Source organism: Salminus brasiliensis, chromosome 18, assembly GCF_030463535.1.
Source record: "Salminus brasiliensis chromosome 18, fSalBra1.hap2, whole genome shotgun sequence".
NCBI lineage: Eukaryota > Metazoa > Chordata > Actinopteri > Characiformes > Bryconidae > Salminus > Salminus brasiliensis.
Window position 1 is genome coordinate 12095904 of NC_132895.1, and position 17984 is coordinate 12113887.

The 17984-nt window shown below is 40.8% G+C and overlaps 2 protein-coding genes across 2 annotated transcripts in view; one reads left to right on the forward strand and one right to left on the reverse strand.

Moving 5' to 3' along the window:
- Positions 1–17984, forward strand: part of rpl17 (ribosomal protein L17) — a 324928-nt gene that overhangs the window by 12334 nt on the left and 294610 nt on the right. The window lies entirely within an intron of this gene.
- Positions 7013–17984, reverse strand: part of LOC140538843 (transmembrane protein 132C) — a 177311-nt gene continuing 166339 nt past the window's right edge. The window contains exons 8-9 of the mRNA XM_072661352.1: positions 13445–13636; positions 7013–9568 (exon numbers count right to left, since the gene is read on the reverse strand). Coding sequence (XP_072517453.1) covers positions 8456–9568; positions 13445–13636 — 1305 coding nt within the window. The 3' untranslated portion in view covers positions 7013–8455. The remainder of the gene's footprint in view (positions 9569–13444; positions 13637–17984) is intronic.

Genomic DNA, 17984 nt, shown 5'->3' on the forward strand with positions numbered 1-17984 from the left:
CTCCATTGCTTCTCAGCCTTTTGGCTGATCTTCTGCTCAGTAGAAAATAAACGGGACAGCTCATAACACTCAACAGCAATAATGATCCAGCTTGTTGGAAGAAGTGTGGGGCTTGTGATGCACGGCTCCATACTTTTAGATTTAATTTCAGAGTAGCTCTTCCTCCATTCTCTGAGATGGAAGCCTGGTCTTGTGTAATCGCTAATGGCTCTGTTACCTTTAGTGACCGTCTTGACAAGTAGCTGCCTCGCTGGCTGACATGACTATTAAATATTAGCATGTCTGCTACCATACGTAGAACATATTGATACGTTTAGTTTTTCCATTTCTCTGATGGCTGTTGAACTGTACAGCACCTGTGGTGATGTCACATAAGACATGTAAATAACCTCGATTCTGAATGGTTGCTCTGTATAGAGCTCATTTAAAAAGCTCTCATGTGAAAACACTCCTTATCTACTTGAATACAAGCTAAACCACATATAGGCTATTTGGTTGTTTGGACCATGCCATCAGCACACAGCAATTTGGTGAGGAGACTGAAGAGAAGGGAGAGGGCTGGAATTGAGGCAGCTTCTGCTTGTGGTAGGAAGCTAGCCCCACCTCTCTGATAAATGGAGCTAGGAATGAGAGATTTGGCAGATTTAAGGGAGGTGATGGGGTGGTGGAGGGTCGCGAAGACCTTGTCTTAAACACGTAAACAAGGTAGAGATGGTATTTATAGGATGTTAGATTGGGAGGAGGGGCTTCAGTCATGTTCCTTCCCCCAAAATATTAAAATATTAAAATTATTATTATTTTTTCCATTACATACCTACATTACAGTACATTATTTACCATGTACATAGACTCAGCACACCATCACTTTGGGCCTGTAATGAAGTGGGGGAGGCGGGTAATGTGTTGTTTTTTATAACCTTACAAGAACGATCAATCAATCGGTTTTTGCAGCTTAATTTCTGGAAAATCTGGAGTTTAAACAGATTTTTAAACTTATTTACATATTTAAAAAAAAAGCATGACATGAGAACTTTAAATATACAGACTGCATAATACACACCGAGACTGAGTGAGAGAAAACGTGTGAAAAAGAGATTTAGTCAAAGATTAAAGCTGCCAGCTTGTTTTTGGGTTCCTCTGCCTCTCATCATCTACTTAAAAAACACTCCGTCAGGCCGTATCAGGCCAGTCTGAGAGGGTTGAGACGCATCACTTATGTCTTTTAATGGCCTACTCTGCTACTGAGAATTTCCCCACTGTGGGACTAATAAAGGATTATCTTATCTTACTTACTTTTCTCTCTCGTGTGCTGGGTATGTATATATCTGATCCCCAACAAGAAAATAAACTCTGGGCATGACCAGAACAGGGCAGAATCATGTTCTATCAGATCTATTAGGAATGTAAGATTATTGCTTAAGTCCTTTTCCTTTGTTTCTTTTCTTGAATACAGATTAATTTATGCTATTTAGCAGTAACTGTTATTGATGGTGTTAACTAAGACATATGGTCATTTGAGAGTAAATATTCGTCATTCTTGGCTCATTGTTTCATTTGAAGAGGAGAAAAAATATTTTTTGTTGAAAATAAATATTATAATAAATATTATGATAAATATTATATAAATTTTGTTGAAAATGCAGATTAAAATCCATATATTTATTTTATAAATTTAATTTCTTTCTACTATTTTGTTGAGACAAATGTGAAAAACAAAACACGGGACGAAAAACTTAGCTGTTAGTTACATAACTTAAATGACATTGCGTAACTATATTAATGTTTTATTGCATGGTTATATTTTAATAGTAAAACTTGACTTGCTTGTACAAACTATGCTGCAGTATGTTTTCTGGTTGCACAACCAGCACTAAAGAAAATCTCCCCCTTTCTAAAGATTCTGTAATTTAACTCTTTTTCTCTCTTTTTAGCATTGTAACCCCACAGTAGTCATTTTTATGCATTGAACTGCTATAGCTACATGGATGGATGGGTAGCTATAAACATTACATTTTATTTACCCTATCCACGTCCTAAATGCATCATCTGGTGGAAAGAATCCAACAAATAGAGCAAAAAAAATCAGTTTTTCCCAAACAGTTATTTTTGCCAAAAGTTTTTTTGTGTAACTGTTAAAGGTTTAAGCTGCTTTTGTCTTCCAAACTTAGCTGCGTGTATGATTTCACTCTGCTTTAGTATCATACAAGCAATTTTAATGTTTTACACCCTGTTCCCTGAGGCTTTAGGGATTAAGATCAGCCTCAGACTAAATTACTCTGTCAAACGGGGGGGGGGGGGGGGGGGGGGGGGTCTTTATAGTCCTGAAAATAAAGGCTTAGTCATTGTCTGAGTCAGGAAACCTCACAATTTTCTATATGTCAAGGATAAATTGTTGGTCTGTGGTGAATGGCAGGGTTTTGATGAAAATCAAATCACCCTGCCTTTATAGGCCTTGTCATCTACACCTGTTCCGCACTGTAAGGAGACGTAGTGGGGTCGCGGACGACGCCTCTGCAGTGTGCCTCATAAGTGCTATCTGTCCACAGGATGACAGGCAGGGGAGCTTTGAATGGTGACATGGCACCAAATAAATGTTTTCATTTGAAAGAATGTACAAAGACCAGAGTGACTAACCGTACGGCAGGTTGACAGAGGCACAGTAATGGAGCTGCCAGCCATTTCCCTGCGTTCTTTCAGTACATACCAGCCTCAAGCTGCAAAAACCCTGGATCCTAACGAGCTGCTCTAGACTGCAGCCAGGCTTCGGCAATAAAAAGACAGGCAGACAGGAACAGTGCAGTACCGCAAGCAGTGTTTACTGCGTTCATACTATAGGAAATATTAGCTTTTCCTTCTCTTGCTAATAGTGAGCTCAGCTGCTCTTTGGCAGCCCAGCACTGTAATATGATTCACTGGTCAGACCTAGAGGTGCAGTTATGGAGCAAAGCTGCTGTGACACAGATAATCTGATCTTTTTATATGGTCCATTAAATGCCAAGACATCATTTTCTGCCACCGGGCACAGCTATGAGATGTGCTGACAATTTATGTCATCTCCCAAGTAATTGCTGCAAAGGGAAACAAAAGGGGAATCATGTCTTACTGCTCATATCCAATGGCAAAAGAATTACCGGGAGTAATTTGCTGTTTAAATATTCATTGCGATACAGATTTATGTTTTATAAAGATCAGGAAAATGAGTGAAGGCTGTAATGTAATGTAATGTAATTTATGGAAGTTGTCTATTTAGCAAAAGAAATGGACATGTTTAAAGGTGCTCTACAGTAGAAAACAGTATTTTCCTTGACATAGTTGAATAATGAGAGTTTGGTACATGGAAGTGCCAAAACGTGACCCTTCATTGAAAAACAGGGCAAGAAAATGGGCCAATTCCAAATACTCCACAACTGTAATAGTGTTAACTCTGTATCAGTTATCAGGTATCAGGTGTGTCCTCCTACCTCACAAACATGTGGTAGGAAGCTATGTCCCTAGGTGTGTGTATGTGTGTGTGCGGGTGGGTTGGTGCTTTATTCAGGGGATGTTCTGGGTAGGCTCCGGAAGAAGCAGATAAGTCCAGAAAATGTCCATTCAATATTTTCAGTGTTCTCTATAATACTACTCCTTTCTACCTTCTTGGTCAGGTGAGGAACTGCGCAGGTTCCACAGAGATCATTTAATGTAAGACCTCTCTCCGGTGCATTAACTCGATTTGATATTGAAACGGTTCTGTGCAGACCCTTTTTGTCTCCTGCATCTCCTGACTCCATCTGTAGTGGCCCGCTGTGCTGTAGTTAGAAGTGAAGCGAAGGGAAGGAAAAGGAAACCTCCGTGTTGGAGGCTGTTGCTTTTTGAACGGCAGATGAAAGTGTGTGCCGAGGCAGGCTGCTATTATAGCTGTTAGACATGGAAAAGGCATTGCGTACACACATTCTGTACACTCTCAGTACAGCACCTGAGCCGTTACACTGTCTCGTGTGCCATTTCACACCAGGAGGTGGAAAACATTTCTCTTAGACCCTTCAGACTCTACCATATCTTCTGCAGTAATTGCCATCAAGCAGCTGATGTGAGAGTGTGTCATGAAAGCATGAGTGTCTTATCTCAAAGCGTACAATGAACTGACAATTGTGAGCTGCATTCAGACAAGCGAGATGCAGTTGCTGGCTGGATCTGAAATGTCTACATATGAAGCTTGTTTAATTACTACGTTCATTGAATAGTGGTGTTTCAGCATTGCTTGAGATGCTCACAGCGTAGTGAGGTGTTGGATAGAAGAGTAAATATGTAGTCTTTAAAGCAGCATTTTGCAAAAATTGACCTCCTACAATTGGGAAGTGGAATTTCCTACTCCTAAAGAAAAAGCTTTACCATGCATTTCTGGGCAAGCTGAGAGCTACAGGACCTGTCAGTGCATGTCAGAGGAGCATCAGAATGTTGTTGAAGCTGCTATTTTAAAATGATACATAGTGTTGCTTTAAATGCTTTGGTTGGTTGATTTTCAACAGCATAACCACTGGAGAAAGAAAATGGTGCAGTTGTTATGCTTTTGTTCTCGTGACAAGGTACAGAGACAACAATATCTTGCTGACGGCTTCATTTGACATTCATTCAGCTCCTATCACTGATTAAAACAGCACAGCACAAGGCACAAGGTGTCTGCTGAGTTTAACAGTGACCTCTCGGAGTAACCTCTCAAAGTGACCTCTCAAATACTTTGAACACAAACACTGACAGACAAGCGCAAATGTCATCGTTAGAATCAAAGCCGGCGAGAGGGCTTATGGTATTCCCCTCGGATGGCCCAAACAGAGACCCAAATACAGAAATATCAGCTCAGATAAAAGAAGAAAACAGACCCACTTTCAGAGGAATCCCTCAGAGGGTTAAGTTAGCAGCCTCTCAATTTGGATCTCAAAAAGGCCGGCCCTGCTGGGAACTAAATTAACCGTGCGCATCTGAAAGAGCCGTGTATCATTTCCGTTAATGAACTTACATTGTCTCACTCTCCCCTTTTGATACAGCCAATGCATGAAAAAAAGGCCTGCTTCTCTCTTTGCATTGTTAATAGTGTTTAGATAAAGCCTCTCTCTGGAGACAATGCCCTGATCTATTCAGTCTGACATGCTGAGCCCAACTTTGTTTATCAGCAGAAAGGACTGGCAAGCCTGTGAGATTATTTCTCCGAACAGCACTTGCAGCAGTCTCAACTCCCAGGCTCTGCTCATATTTGATTAAACAAAGCTAAAGCAAGTACATTTTGGACCTAAGATTATACAATCTTGGATAGCTTTGGTAATAAGTGCGAAAGATTTCAGTCACTTCAAAGAACCCAGTTCGAGCAGTAATAAGCGAATACTGTCTTCAAGTTGATCTCGGGACGTTCTAAATTGCTGCCATGACGTGGTGGCCTAAACATTTGGACTGATCTTCTGCACAGGTGATGGTGATTGTGTTAATTAGAACATCATGGACAGCTGGGTGGTAAAATGGAAACAATAATTTAGCTTGAAAGGTTGCGTAGAAATGTCACATTAACATGGAGTAAAGACTTGCTGCAGTTATAGTTAATTAGCCTGCTCTCTCTCAGAGGAGAACAAGCTTTGCTCCCCAACAGGGGGACTGACCAATATTAATGAGGCTTTAATGTTCCAGACCGAGAGCGTGGACCATGTCTTAGTTCACTCAAGCTCTTCCACCTGCATTATGAGCTCCAAACTAATGATCTAACCCCCCTTCTGCCTATGTTGGGCCTGATATAATGCCACTGAACGCAAAGTTGTTATGTAACGTGTGTTTCTTCCCTCTGTCCATCAGGTTCACCATCATGGTTGAAAAGCCATTTTTGTTAGAGCATTTGAAGACCCTGTGGAATCAACTGGTGTTAAGAGGTAACAGTAGTATATACGCTTACTAGATATGCTAATATGCTATTACGAATATAATGAGTAGTTTTTGTTGGCATCACTGTTAGATAATACTTATTTATTTTACCTACAGTACCGTGCAAATGTTTTAGGCTCCTAAGCACATATTTTAAATCATTAATAATAATGGTTTTGCTTGTTAAAGCTCTACATAAGGACAGATGCAGATAAACAAATACAGTAAAAATGAACAAGAATTTCTCATTTTGAAGATGGTAGTTTTTGAGCTTTTTTGGGCTAGTTTGGATCAAAATGAAGCTTGGATTCCATCATCAGCTCACCTGATTTAACATCATTTAAGCACTAATTTACCAAACCAGGTGTTGGTGATGACTAAACTAGAGAAAGGACAGGAAAGGAGGGAAATCCAGAATGGTTACACTATGTGGTCACTGTAAAAGTCTTAAGTTAAGCTTTGTTGAGTTTTAGTTTAATGTACAACCCTGTAAACACTGTATTTTAGAACAACTCCAACATACACAGACCCACTGTATATTATTCTGTATAGTAATTATAAGTTTACTATCCAGTTGCCAATGGCAACCCACTAAGTATTGTAAGGTGATTTAAAGATCTGTAAAATTATCACTAATATTCACCTAACTCAAAATAGTTGAGTAATATGTGATGTATCTAGCTTTACATACAGCTTCAACATCTTCAATATGCTTAGAAAAGTGTATTGTATCACTAACAAAATGTATCATGATAAGATAAAATATTGTCATATTGCCCAGCTCTATACTACATGGCAGATGTTTTTGGCTTCCAAATAAAAAGGGGAAACAATTAACAACATTAAACGAAGGCCACTTCATTAGCATGTATAACATGTAGCTACAGTATATTAGCTGTATAAGAATAACAGCTTTATGTCGGTTTAGTATAACATGAAAAGCCTGCTGTACTGTCATAAATTCCCTTTTTTTAATCTGTAAACTGGTCTTTAATTATTCATTTGTTGACATAAATAGACAATGTCCTGCCACTGCAACTAAGAATACCTATAGCATAAAGTCTAATAATAGGACTGAGGAGCTGAGGAAGTGAACTCAGAGGAAACTGAAACTGACATGGTGTGACAGAATGACTTTAATCTGTGCATTCATCAGAGAGACAAGAGATGGTCTTGTTAGCGTAACTCTATGAGGAGGGCATAGGAACAAAAATAAATCAGAGCTAACTGCTATTCAGAATAAAGCGGCATGGTCCATCAGAGATTGTGGCATCAGTGTAGTATCACTTTGATTGGGGAGTTAGGTCCTTTCTATAAAGATGTCAGAAACACAGACTTGCACAAAGAGAGCAAAAAGAACCGATCTGAAAGTATGCATTGTAGTGCTTGTGTTGACGTTTGTGCTGCTCTCTGTTTTGTCTCTTTGTCTTTACCTGAGAATCTGGCTCTTATCATACTCTTTAAAATCCAATTGCCTTCAGCGCTGGCCTCCGTTAATTATGGATTTGTTGATTCATTTAGAAATCACTTGCTTATTTTAAGACCTGTAATTATCCTCATTATGGAGTGCTTGTTTCTGCGTTGTATTCTGACCATAAACAAAAAACACAAACACAAAAAAAGCAAAATGGAAAAAACAGAACACAAGATGAAAATAATGAGGGATAAGAAAAGCAACACACAGCAATAGACAACAGTTACAGGTTGAGTGCATACCTCCTATCAAACTATTATACCGTAAATGTTCATTTTTCTTTTTTTTTTCATTTTGTACAGAATAACACTACCTATCGCATTACAGTTTGCTCAGCAGTTCTTCAGAAGGAACGTCTTCTATGTGACTGCTTCCTGGTAGTCCTCTGGGGTTTGTATTCACATATTCACAATGTTGGGAAGCAAAAGGTCCTCAAATAAACATCTGTGTCCATATCTAGAACATACATGCATCCACGTATGGGAGTTAGTCTTTGGAGTGCACAGTGAAACACAGCAACATGGATAGGAACAGAGATGTATAAAAATATGTAAAACCTTACAAAAATGTATTCTTACTTCATCAGAACCAGTAAATGTCCTCTTTATGTACAGTGCGTAAATGTATCAATTTGCCATACAGTCTACATGTGATATGTGCGTACATTGATTCATTTTTTTTTCTTCTCCAAATAATCACAAACCAAAAAAACATCAGATACAGAATAATAGTAATAACAACTCAAACAAAACAAACCGAACCATAAAACATGAATTACAAAATGAAACTAACTGCTGTTCATTAATTGAAAGGAATCAAAAATATACGTCTAAACAAACACGTTTCTCTTCCTCCAAGTTGATAATGATATATTCTCCGCAGTTTTCACGGCCATCTCTGTTTTCCTTCATTTCTGATGATGAACCCTTATGACAGTTGCCATGGAAACAAGACCAGATGAATGGCCTGTCTTTTCATGGTGAGATGCAAGCCTGTCTAAAAGTGGCGGAGCCGGTCGGAACCCCAGCTCCTTACCCTGAAGGCATATGGGTGAGCTACACTTTGTCCAGAAATAAAGAAAACGAGTGCAAAATCCCACTACGCAACATTTTTCGTAGCGTTCTCGTTTAGCCTCTCCATGTAGTTTCGGAGCTCTTTGGAGTCCCCGAGCTCGATGTCTGGGCAGACCCACTTGATGTCGTTCTGGCCAATGACCAGTGGACTGATTGAGGCGCAGCCGTTGCTAGGCTTGCCATGGCTGAAGGTGGTGAACTTCACCCGTTTCCTCTTGGTGGTGGGCGAGTTCAGCGGCTCGCTTTTGTGCTCCCTGCCTGAGCAGCCTGTATCCGAGGCTGACCTGTGCATGCTCTTCTGGGCTGAAAGGCCGTTAAGGAGCTGACTGCCCTCCTCTAGGCCCAGGCCAGAGTCCATGGTGCCGCCAGGCTCCTCCTGCTGCAGACAAAGGCCAGCGTGGCCCTCCAGAAGCTCGCCCTCGTGCCCCAGCCACACCCAGTCATGTGCGTGGTGGGCCATGGTCTCCTGTCCCTCTAGAGGCAGCTGCTTGTTGCGGTACTTAAGGGCATAGGAGACGCAGTTGATGAGGAACACCAGAATGGCCAGGCAGAAGACCCCCAACAAGGCATACATGCCGATCTCCAAATCTGTGAGGCCCCGGCGCGACTGCAATAGGTCCTCCTCCGTGCTGCGGCCGTGGGGAAGGTCGGCCTGTGCTGGAAAGTCCGAAAAGTCAGCAGGAACTTCCCTGGCTGTGTGCCTGTCTCCACCAGGCCTTCCAGGAGCAGCTGTTTTAATGGTTGTTGCTCCTCTGTTCACAATACCAGCCTCCATGTCCGAGATGGAGCCTCCATAATATGGTGCATTTGGCCTGTGCCTCCGGTCGCTGGCTCGGTTCTCGCCCTCTTCGCTGCGGCCAAACTTTACACGGATATTGGCATTGCCAGCAGCCAGAACAGCACGCCGCTTGGTCTTGGTCTGGCAGGATTCAGGTCCATACATCTCCACCCTCACCAGCAGGCCCTGGCCCTCACCACGCACCACCACCACCGGCCATTTCCACCATGAGTCCCTCTGGACGGAAACAACCCGCTCATCAAGAGAAGTGGCCGTCAGCGCAAAGTGTTCCGGGTCATAGAGGTCCAGAGGGGTCATGGAACCATCACTGAACTGCAACCAAGCGCTGATGAGAGACTCCTGCAAAAATACGACAGCAAAGCGCAAAAGTCTTTACACATGCAACATGATGAAATGAATGAAAATGCACTCTGCATATTAGACTTTTTTTCTGAATTCTTTGTTCAAAAATGAGCAAAATGACTTCTTCAACTGACAAGGATACCCTTTTACTCCTCACAAAAGAAGCAGAGCAAATGCCAACATACCATCCCATTTTGGAAGTGAGAGGACAGGAAACTTTGCGACCCCATTCAGCAGCTGAAACTTTATAATGAGCTTTCACACATGCTTTCCGATGTGCGTAACCCAATTTGAGTTGCTTTAGGAGATGCTAGGCCCACACCTGACAAGGCAGAGGACCAACTACAGGGAGCTAGTAGGCCTAGAGCAGTGACTAGCCTTGTTGCTGTTATGGCAACGCCAAGATAGCATTGTTTGTAGCAAAATATTCATGCGTGAAAATTATGCGTTCTAGCCAACGTTGGTCATGGCTAATCACTAATTATAATGTGGAAGCTTCTTTGGATGAGACAAAAAAATTACATTGTGAAAAGCTTATGAGATTCCAGTCTGGGGACAGACTCAACAGTGTCCCTCTTGGTGACTTATCGTAAAAGAGTGATTAGTGATCTGTCTATCTGAAGTATGTTCATGTATATAACTACAGTAGTCATAGGTGTCTTGTTGGCCTCTTCAATAGTCTCCTTATTGCATGGTCACTCTGTGTGCTCTAGGCAAAATTAGATGTATATCTATATTCCCTCTGTTTCTCAATATTCACTGAACTCCAGGAGATGTGATTTATACTTATACTTTTCAATTACCTTCTTGTGAGCAGTGTTCCTTTGTCTTCATGGTGTATTTATAGCTAGGAATACTGATTAACCAGTGACTGGACCTTCCAGACAGATGTCTTTATACTACAATCACTTGAGACACTTTCACTGCAGGTGATCTCCAGTTCACTAAATGTTAGACCACTAACACCAGTTGCCTGAACCAGTTTGATTTAAGTCAGTCACTTGAAAGAAGGTGAATGTTTATGCAGTCACTTATTTTTCATTAGATATTTTTATCTAAAGTCCACTTTGACAGTATTTTTTTTTGGTCAAAAAGCCAAATTATATTGACCCTGATTCCAATTATAAAAGCAGTAAAAGTTTTTTTGTTTTGTAGCTTTTATTAACTCTCCACTTGGTTCCAATATTTTGTCCCTATTTTACTTAAATATGCGCCATTCTGATCCGTTATGCATGTCGAATTCTCTTATTTTAGGTGAATCCTTACCTCGTGTGTGTGTGTGTGTGTGTGTGTGTGTGTGTGTGTGTGTGATGAAAGTATTTAAATGCAAATCCAAATACACTGCATGAATAAATCCCTCATACAAATAAATAAATAAATAAATAAATAAAAACACTTAAATACCAGCATTCCTTGTCCCAAATGGCGCACAATCCCTCTTTGTGAATAACAGAAAGAAAACAGAATTCCTTTCATATTCATTTAGGATTCCACAACACTTCCCTAGGGAAATTTAGTACACACAAAGTTTCAACCGCTTCAAAGTTCCCCTTATGAGAAAAGCACATTGTTGTTACTGCATAACAGGCACTCTGATCAGCGGGAGATTTAGCCAATCTGTTCGCTTTATGTCTATCAAGATGGAGGGGAGAGGAAACTCCTGCCGATACAAAGGCACTGCAGAATCAGACTAATCAGGGAGGTTCCGAAATGACTCGCAATGAGCAGGCAGCCGGAATTGCTCCTCCGCCGCTCTGATGTGATAACAAACCGCAGCATCTCATCAACACATGTCCTCTGTGCAACAGCTTTGTGCCTGTAGTGATTGTGATTATAGTGATTGCACCTGGTGATGGTCAAAGAAACACGGCTCCCCTGACAGGTTTCTGAACAAGAGACAAAAGCCCCTTGCAAAGGAAGAACACAGTGTTGATCTATGTGAATCCTTATCCAACAATGCATTTAGATGGAAGTGCGCACACACAGAGGCAGATTACATTGTCACCATTCTGTTCCTTTCCTTGAGAACAAGATTAAGTCTTGAGCTAGGCCTCATGCCTAAGATTGTAGGCCTAATTTGGCCGATTCTAAATTGGAGCATTTAAAGCAGTGCTCCTTATCTTTGTGGCGGCAAAATGAGACGATCTTACAAACCTGCGGTTCTCTACTGAATCCCAGCATTAAAATAACGCAGAAAACATTTCCTCCCCAAACACCCCTGATCCAGCTCATAAACAGCTTCATAATTAGCTAGTGAGTTTGATTAGGTGAAGGCAGGTAATACGTGAAACTGTGCAGGGCAGATTTTAATGAAAGACAAAATTGGAACAAATAAAGTTTCAAACTAACTACCCAACTAATTAACAGCAAGTCCAGTTTTACCTACTGCTGCTGTTCTACACCAATGTGTCAAACACAGGTCATGGAGGAGCCACAGTGTTTCCCTCATTTAAAGAATGATTCAAGCTGAATTAATGTTACTGAGGAGATTCTGTATAAAGTAATGCAAGAGGACAGGATGAAGTATCTGTGCAATTTCCCCAGATTACCATAGAAAACCTGGACAAAAATGGCCATATGTACATGCTAGAGCCTGCTATGATTCTTCCACCAAGACCCCGTTTACACCTTTTCACTTCACGCATCTTGAGTATCAGGATTATACCTGGATAAGGTCAAGCCAATCATTCAAACCACTTTAGCAGGTGGTCTGTGATGCATTTGAGCCATATTATAGTGGTGTAGATGCATCCGTCTCCATCTCAGATGCTTTTAATAACCAAAACTCCTCCCAGTACAACCGAAACACCAGTAATGATTGCTGTGTAGTGAGCAAATTCTGCATATTCTGTCCCACCCATAACAATCAGATTTCTGTCTGACTCACCAAAGACGCATTTGACCACCAAGTGTAAATGCACGTGGCTATGCAGTGGGCCTCAAGCACTGCTTAGGGCTCCAGGAAAGTTAAGGCTGGTAGTGACCTCAGTGTTCTGCTGCACTCAGTAACTTGAACACAGGAACACTATAATACTGGTAGGATTTGTACTACATTCAATTCACAGATCTACCCAGGAACTGATTTAGTTGGAATAGGGTTTACACTGAATTCAGCTAATGAGAGCCTTGCTTATTAACTGATGAGGTGATTCAGGTGTGTTGGTAATTTGTGTAGGCAGAATGCCATGCTATGATTTGTGCATCTTTGTTCTCAGTAGCCCAACTGTTTTAAATATCAAGAGGTTGCTTTTGGTTACAGACTGCATATTATATATCGTTGCTGTCACGCAACAACTTTATCTCTAAAAAGGCAACATTTCAGATGAAGGGGGGTAACCTAAACTCATTGGATGCCAATATAGAAAAGAATGTATTTATTGTTATTTTGGAGCATTTCCATTGATCCCTTCATCATGAAATATTGATATAAACCTCACATGATGCCAAAGAGTAAAAAACAGCAACAAATGGAGATGCAAGGCTTTTGATAGGCATTGTACATGTAAAGCCATGTACTATCTCCATATTTGCTATTTGTTTTACTTTTTTTTACCTAATTTGTATCTTGCAGTTTACACTGTAACATAACAGAAATGTGACTGCATAAATAATCACCCCCTTTAAAGTGACTGACCTAATGCAACAGAGATCCATTCAGTCAGTGCTCACAACTGGTGAACTGGAGACCACTTGAGTGCAGTGTATGTATGCATGTATCCAAATAGGCATAGAATAATAAAAGATGGGTAGGCAAAGACGACAATTATCAAGGAGAATGATTTTTCTCTTTCATGTTTTGATGTTTGGATTAGATTACGAAATCCCTTTGCAATCCAGTATGAGCCTTTCATATTCAGTGTGTTGGTGCTGTACCTGTTTGGGGTTGTTCATGATGTCCTGGGTGGTGGTGGTGGCTGTGATGGCCCTGTTGCTGCCTGGACTGAGCTGGAGGTTCAGCGAGAGGCCCGAGACCAGCTGCACTCCCAGCTCTGTGATGCTCACTTTATCATCCAGCACCCGCACCGTCCTCTCAGCCAGCACCGTGTCCGAAAGAGGAGACATCACCTGACCAGGGAGCACAGGAGATACAGTCAGAACACACAGCTGCAGGTGCTTGTGTTACACAACTGTGCCGCACAAGATGCGCCTCTGCAATCAATAACGTGATAAAAATAACTGCGGCAAATCCTGCACGCAAAGCGGCCCTGTGTGAATGGCAGTTCCTCTCCTCTCCCAAACTTCACTTGATGCTCAGCCATGGAAACGGTTGTGAAATGCAAAGTGATGAGGAGCCTTCCCATCCGGATCAATTAAGGGAAATCTTGCCGCCTCCATATTTTTGCACATTTGCTCTGTCATAATGAATATTTCTCATCTGCACAAGCTATAGCTAACTGTCACACACTCACTCAGCCACAGTTCACACTGCCTCCTACTTACTGTTTCTACTCACTGCCTCTAAACCGCCACTGTTTCTCAGATCTGAGGTTTTCAGTGCGTTTTACTCAAACCACAAAATATGCATGTCTATTACTGTGTAAAAAACTCAAATTCTTAAATTTTGCTTGTCGCCTGAAAAACTTTGCCCTCTACAGCCTCATTAGGAGGCTTAAACGTGAATTTTATTAATTAGACAAAGGATCAACCAGGGACAGCCTTAGGCAATACTCTGTATTTTATTACACGCTGTCCTGATGTTCCAGTTTTGTACTGTATTTGGTAAAATGAAAGGAGAAAGTGGGCTTCTGCTGCTTTTCTCAGCAAAAACAGAACTCTTCTGTCTTGGGTTGACAAAATTTTCCTAAATCTAATTGCAATTCGCTGTGCATTGTTTAGCGTAATTAGTCGCTCAGTTATCTTTAATGAAGTGAAAATGGCAGTGGACATTATTGAAGCTTAATAGAGTGTTTGCTGAGAAGCGATGGTGAGAGTTTTGATCATTTGGCCGTGGCTAAGTGCTCAGGTCAAGGATAGATCTATATTTGAAGGCTTTTTGATTTTTGATTTCAGGGAGCGAGCTGCAATTCACATCCATATAGGCTTTCGCTGAAGCACTTCAATTTTCAGCCTCTCCATGCCTACTATTGCAGGCATTACTAGCTTTTTTTATCTGATTTTAATTTCCACCTATTGGAGGCCCACTAGGTTTGTGGATGTAGGCTCAAATTGAGACACTGGAGAGAGATAGAAAGAGAGCGAGAGAGGAGGAGAGATTGGGAGGAGAACGAGAGAAAGAGACAACGGTAGAGAGAGGCAGGCAATTTTGCTATCAAATAAAACTTCATAGCAGACTAACAGTATTGTCAATACTCTTTTCAGCTTGCAGTGTGTGTGTGTGTGTGTGTGATGCGTAGAGTGTCAGATATGATTAGCCCTCAACTATCATTCTTTGTGTGTGTACGTGAATGAGAGGGAGAACTAGAGATGGATAGAGTGAGAGATGGGGGGGGAAAGTTAGAGAGGATGACTGATGGAGAGCGAGCATGGACGGCTACGCACCAAACAAGGTGGTTTGCGGCTCAGTTCAGTCTTGATATAAAGGTGTGAAGTTTGATATGCGGCTGTAATTGTAATGAATTACATCACAGCGTGCTTTCCTGAGTATGTCATATATAGTCTGGGCTTCTACAACTGCATTCATCATGAATAAGACAGATTTAGGCCAATTATAGAGAGCTTGTAAACACCACCAACAACAGCTGGGGTATAGTAACTGCATAGCAACAAATAACTGACTGGATGTTTGAATGTCAGGCCACTATACTATTTTTTCTGTTTATTACTGTTATTAATAACTGTTACTGTTATTATTACTGTTTCATAAGAAACGGCTTACTTGGTTGGTAAATGTTGAATCAGAACGGTTCTTGTACATGTTTTGTCATGTATTTTTAAAAAATAAAGATGCCAAAAGCAGAAAAGAAAGATTGTTTAGGGATTGTTTTTTTTCAATGTGAACCTTTTAAGGTTAAAAGGTGTCCTAGAATAAAGTGTTCATCTTGGCATAGTTAATTAATCAAAGTGACCTGGCGTGAAAAGCCTGTTGTCTCTTCATTGAAAATTGACCTGAAACGAAGCTAAAAAACAGGCCAATTCCAAAACCCTAAACCTATTACATAAGGGTTCCCCAAAATGTACATACACACAGCTCACTAGTAAAAGCTTTCCAAATCAATGGCCAGGAGCTACAATTGAGGCTTAGAAGGCTAAAAGCTAATGCTAGCTATTATTTAGAGCTTGGAGAAGGGCTCACAGAGAAGACAGCGGCACTATCCAGCAAGACTTTGGGAGAAATGACAAATTCAGTGGGCTTGTTACAGTTCTAAAAGCAAAGCTATGCTATGCTACATACACTATATTGACAAAAGTATGGGGACATACCTCTTAGTTATTGAATTCTGTTTTTTTTTTCAGTACCTTTGCCAATGGTGCCAAAGTCTGCCTTTACACAGATTCATGAAAGAATGGGTAATTCTAAAGAGCTCATTAAATTCCAGTGTGGTATTGTTTGTAATACTGTTGCAACAAGTCAGTTTGTGAAATTTCGTTCCTTCTAGTTACTCAAGTGGCTTGAGAATTTCCCCACTGCGGGACTAATAAAGGATTATCTTATCTTATCTTATCTTATTCCACCATCAGCTGTGAGAGTTAAGTGACAGACCACAAAGTTACAGGGCGGGGTTGCAGAGTACTGAGGTGCATAAAGGTTACCAATGTTCTGCTGACTCAATTACTACAGAGCACCAAACCTGCTGTTAGAGCTTCAAAGGGAAACTAAATGTGTATTAATGCAAGTTTATTTAGAATAGGGTGTCTTAAAAGAGCTCCTGTAGGTGTCCCAATACTTCTGCTACATAAACAGTGGCTGTAAAACCGCCAAATATGTTTCTCATTAAAGGAAAATCATTCTGAGGCAAAATAACAGGCTTGTAAACAGGCTTGTAAAACTTCATCTGGGCTTCATTGACCAATCTTCATATTCATGGTTTATACATAAAAGAAACAACTCTACTGAACAAACCTTAATAATACCTTTAAACCTTAATAATACCTTTCAGGAACCTCTGCCATCTTCTAAAGGTTCTATACCAATTCCAGGGTTATTCCTAAAACTATGCATCCAAGGCCAGAGCCATTCAGGAACATTTGTATCGTTTTGCTGATGCGCCAGATCTGTTCCAACATGTTTGCAAACCTCAAAACGGCTAAATATATAAATATTGTGGATTGTGAAAAACCCCTCCGGTTATATTTTGTACCACACTGCTCACCCACTCTTAAAGTAAAGCTCAGCTGTGTAGACAGTCCACGCAGAAGTCATGAGTGAGCTTTGAGTGTGTGAGTGGCAGTGAGAGTGATGGTGTGCCATCTGGCTGCAGCGTGACAGCGTACACATGCCACATCACCACCGCGAGTAATTCTCCACTCATCCGCACGCAGACAGACAAACGACTGGGTGCTGCTCTTGAGACGTCACTGACATCCTTTCATTTGTCTCTCCTAAAGAAAGCGAATAAGCACAGGGAAAGTGCAGCTCATCCGTCTGCTGCCGGCCTGCCACGGGCTTGACCCTGCAGGTGCCGCGGCCAGGAGAATGATAGATGAATTTTATTTTATTTTATTTATTGTGTTTTTTTTTAGAGACAACTCCTCTAACCATACAAGTTTTTTTTTTTTTTTTTTTTTTTTTTTTTTTGGGGGGGGGGGGGGAGGTGTTAGAGGCCATTAAGGATTCAAGCTGTTTCATTAGGAGTTGATTCTGAGCAGAACATTGAGTACTTGGAGTAGGGTGGTCAATTAAAATAGTCATTTGCCATAAATCCACTATTTCTCTGGACACAGTTCAGTCCTCTTGGTGTGTCCAGCAGACTATAACTGTGTGACATTGATTTTTACTATTAATGTGAAGCTTTGGGACCTTTCAGAATATTTGCTACTTGGGACCTTTCAGAATACTTGCTTCCTCTGAGACAAAACCACAGGATTGGAGGCCTGGATTTGTGTTAGTTTATCTACCAGTTCTTTTTTTGGTGTCAAAATTTCTGACGTAGCAAATATTCTGAAAAGTCTCAAAGCTTCACATCATCAAATCCACCAATCCAATTACTTCACAATGACTTGGAATAAAATTTTCTTCTTCCACTGAAAGTGAAAGGTCTTCCTCCTCTAGTAAAGTTGCAATTGTAAAAGTAACATTTTCATTTGGAAAAGAAAATTAAAGTTATGTCTTTTTTAAGCATTTATTTTATTGTCCTCAGAGAGTCTGTAGAGGTTTAGCTCTAGGTTAAAAGACTAGGGGATATGGAGAGGACTTGATTTTTAGTCTTGGACCAAAGGTAGTCCATTTATTCTCAAATTTGTAATTTCTCCCATTGGTCATTGGTACTGCCAATTATTATTGTTATTATTTATG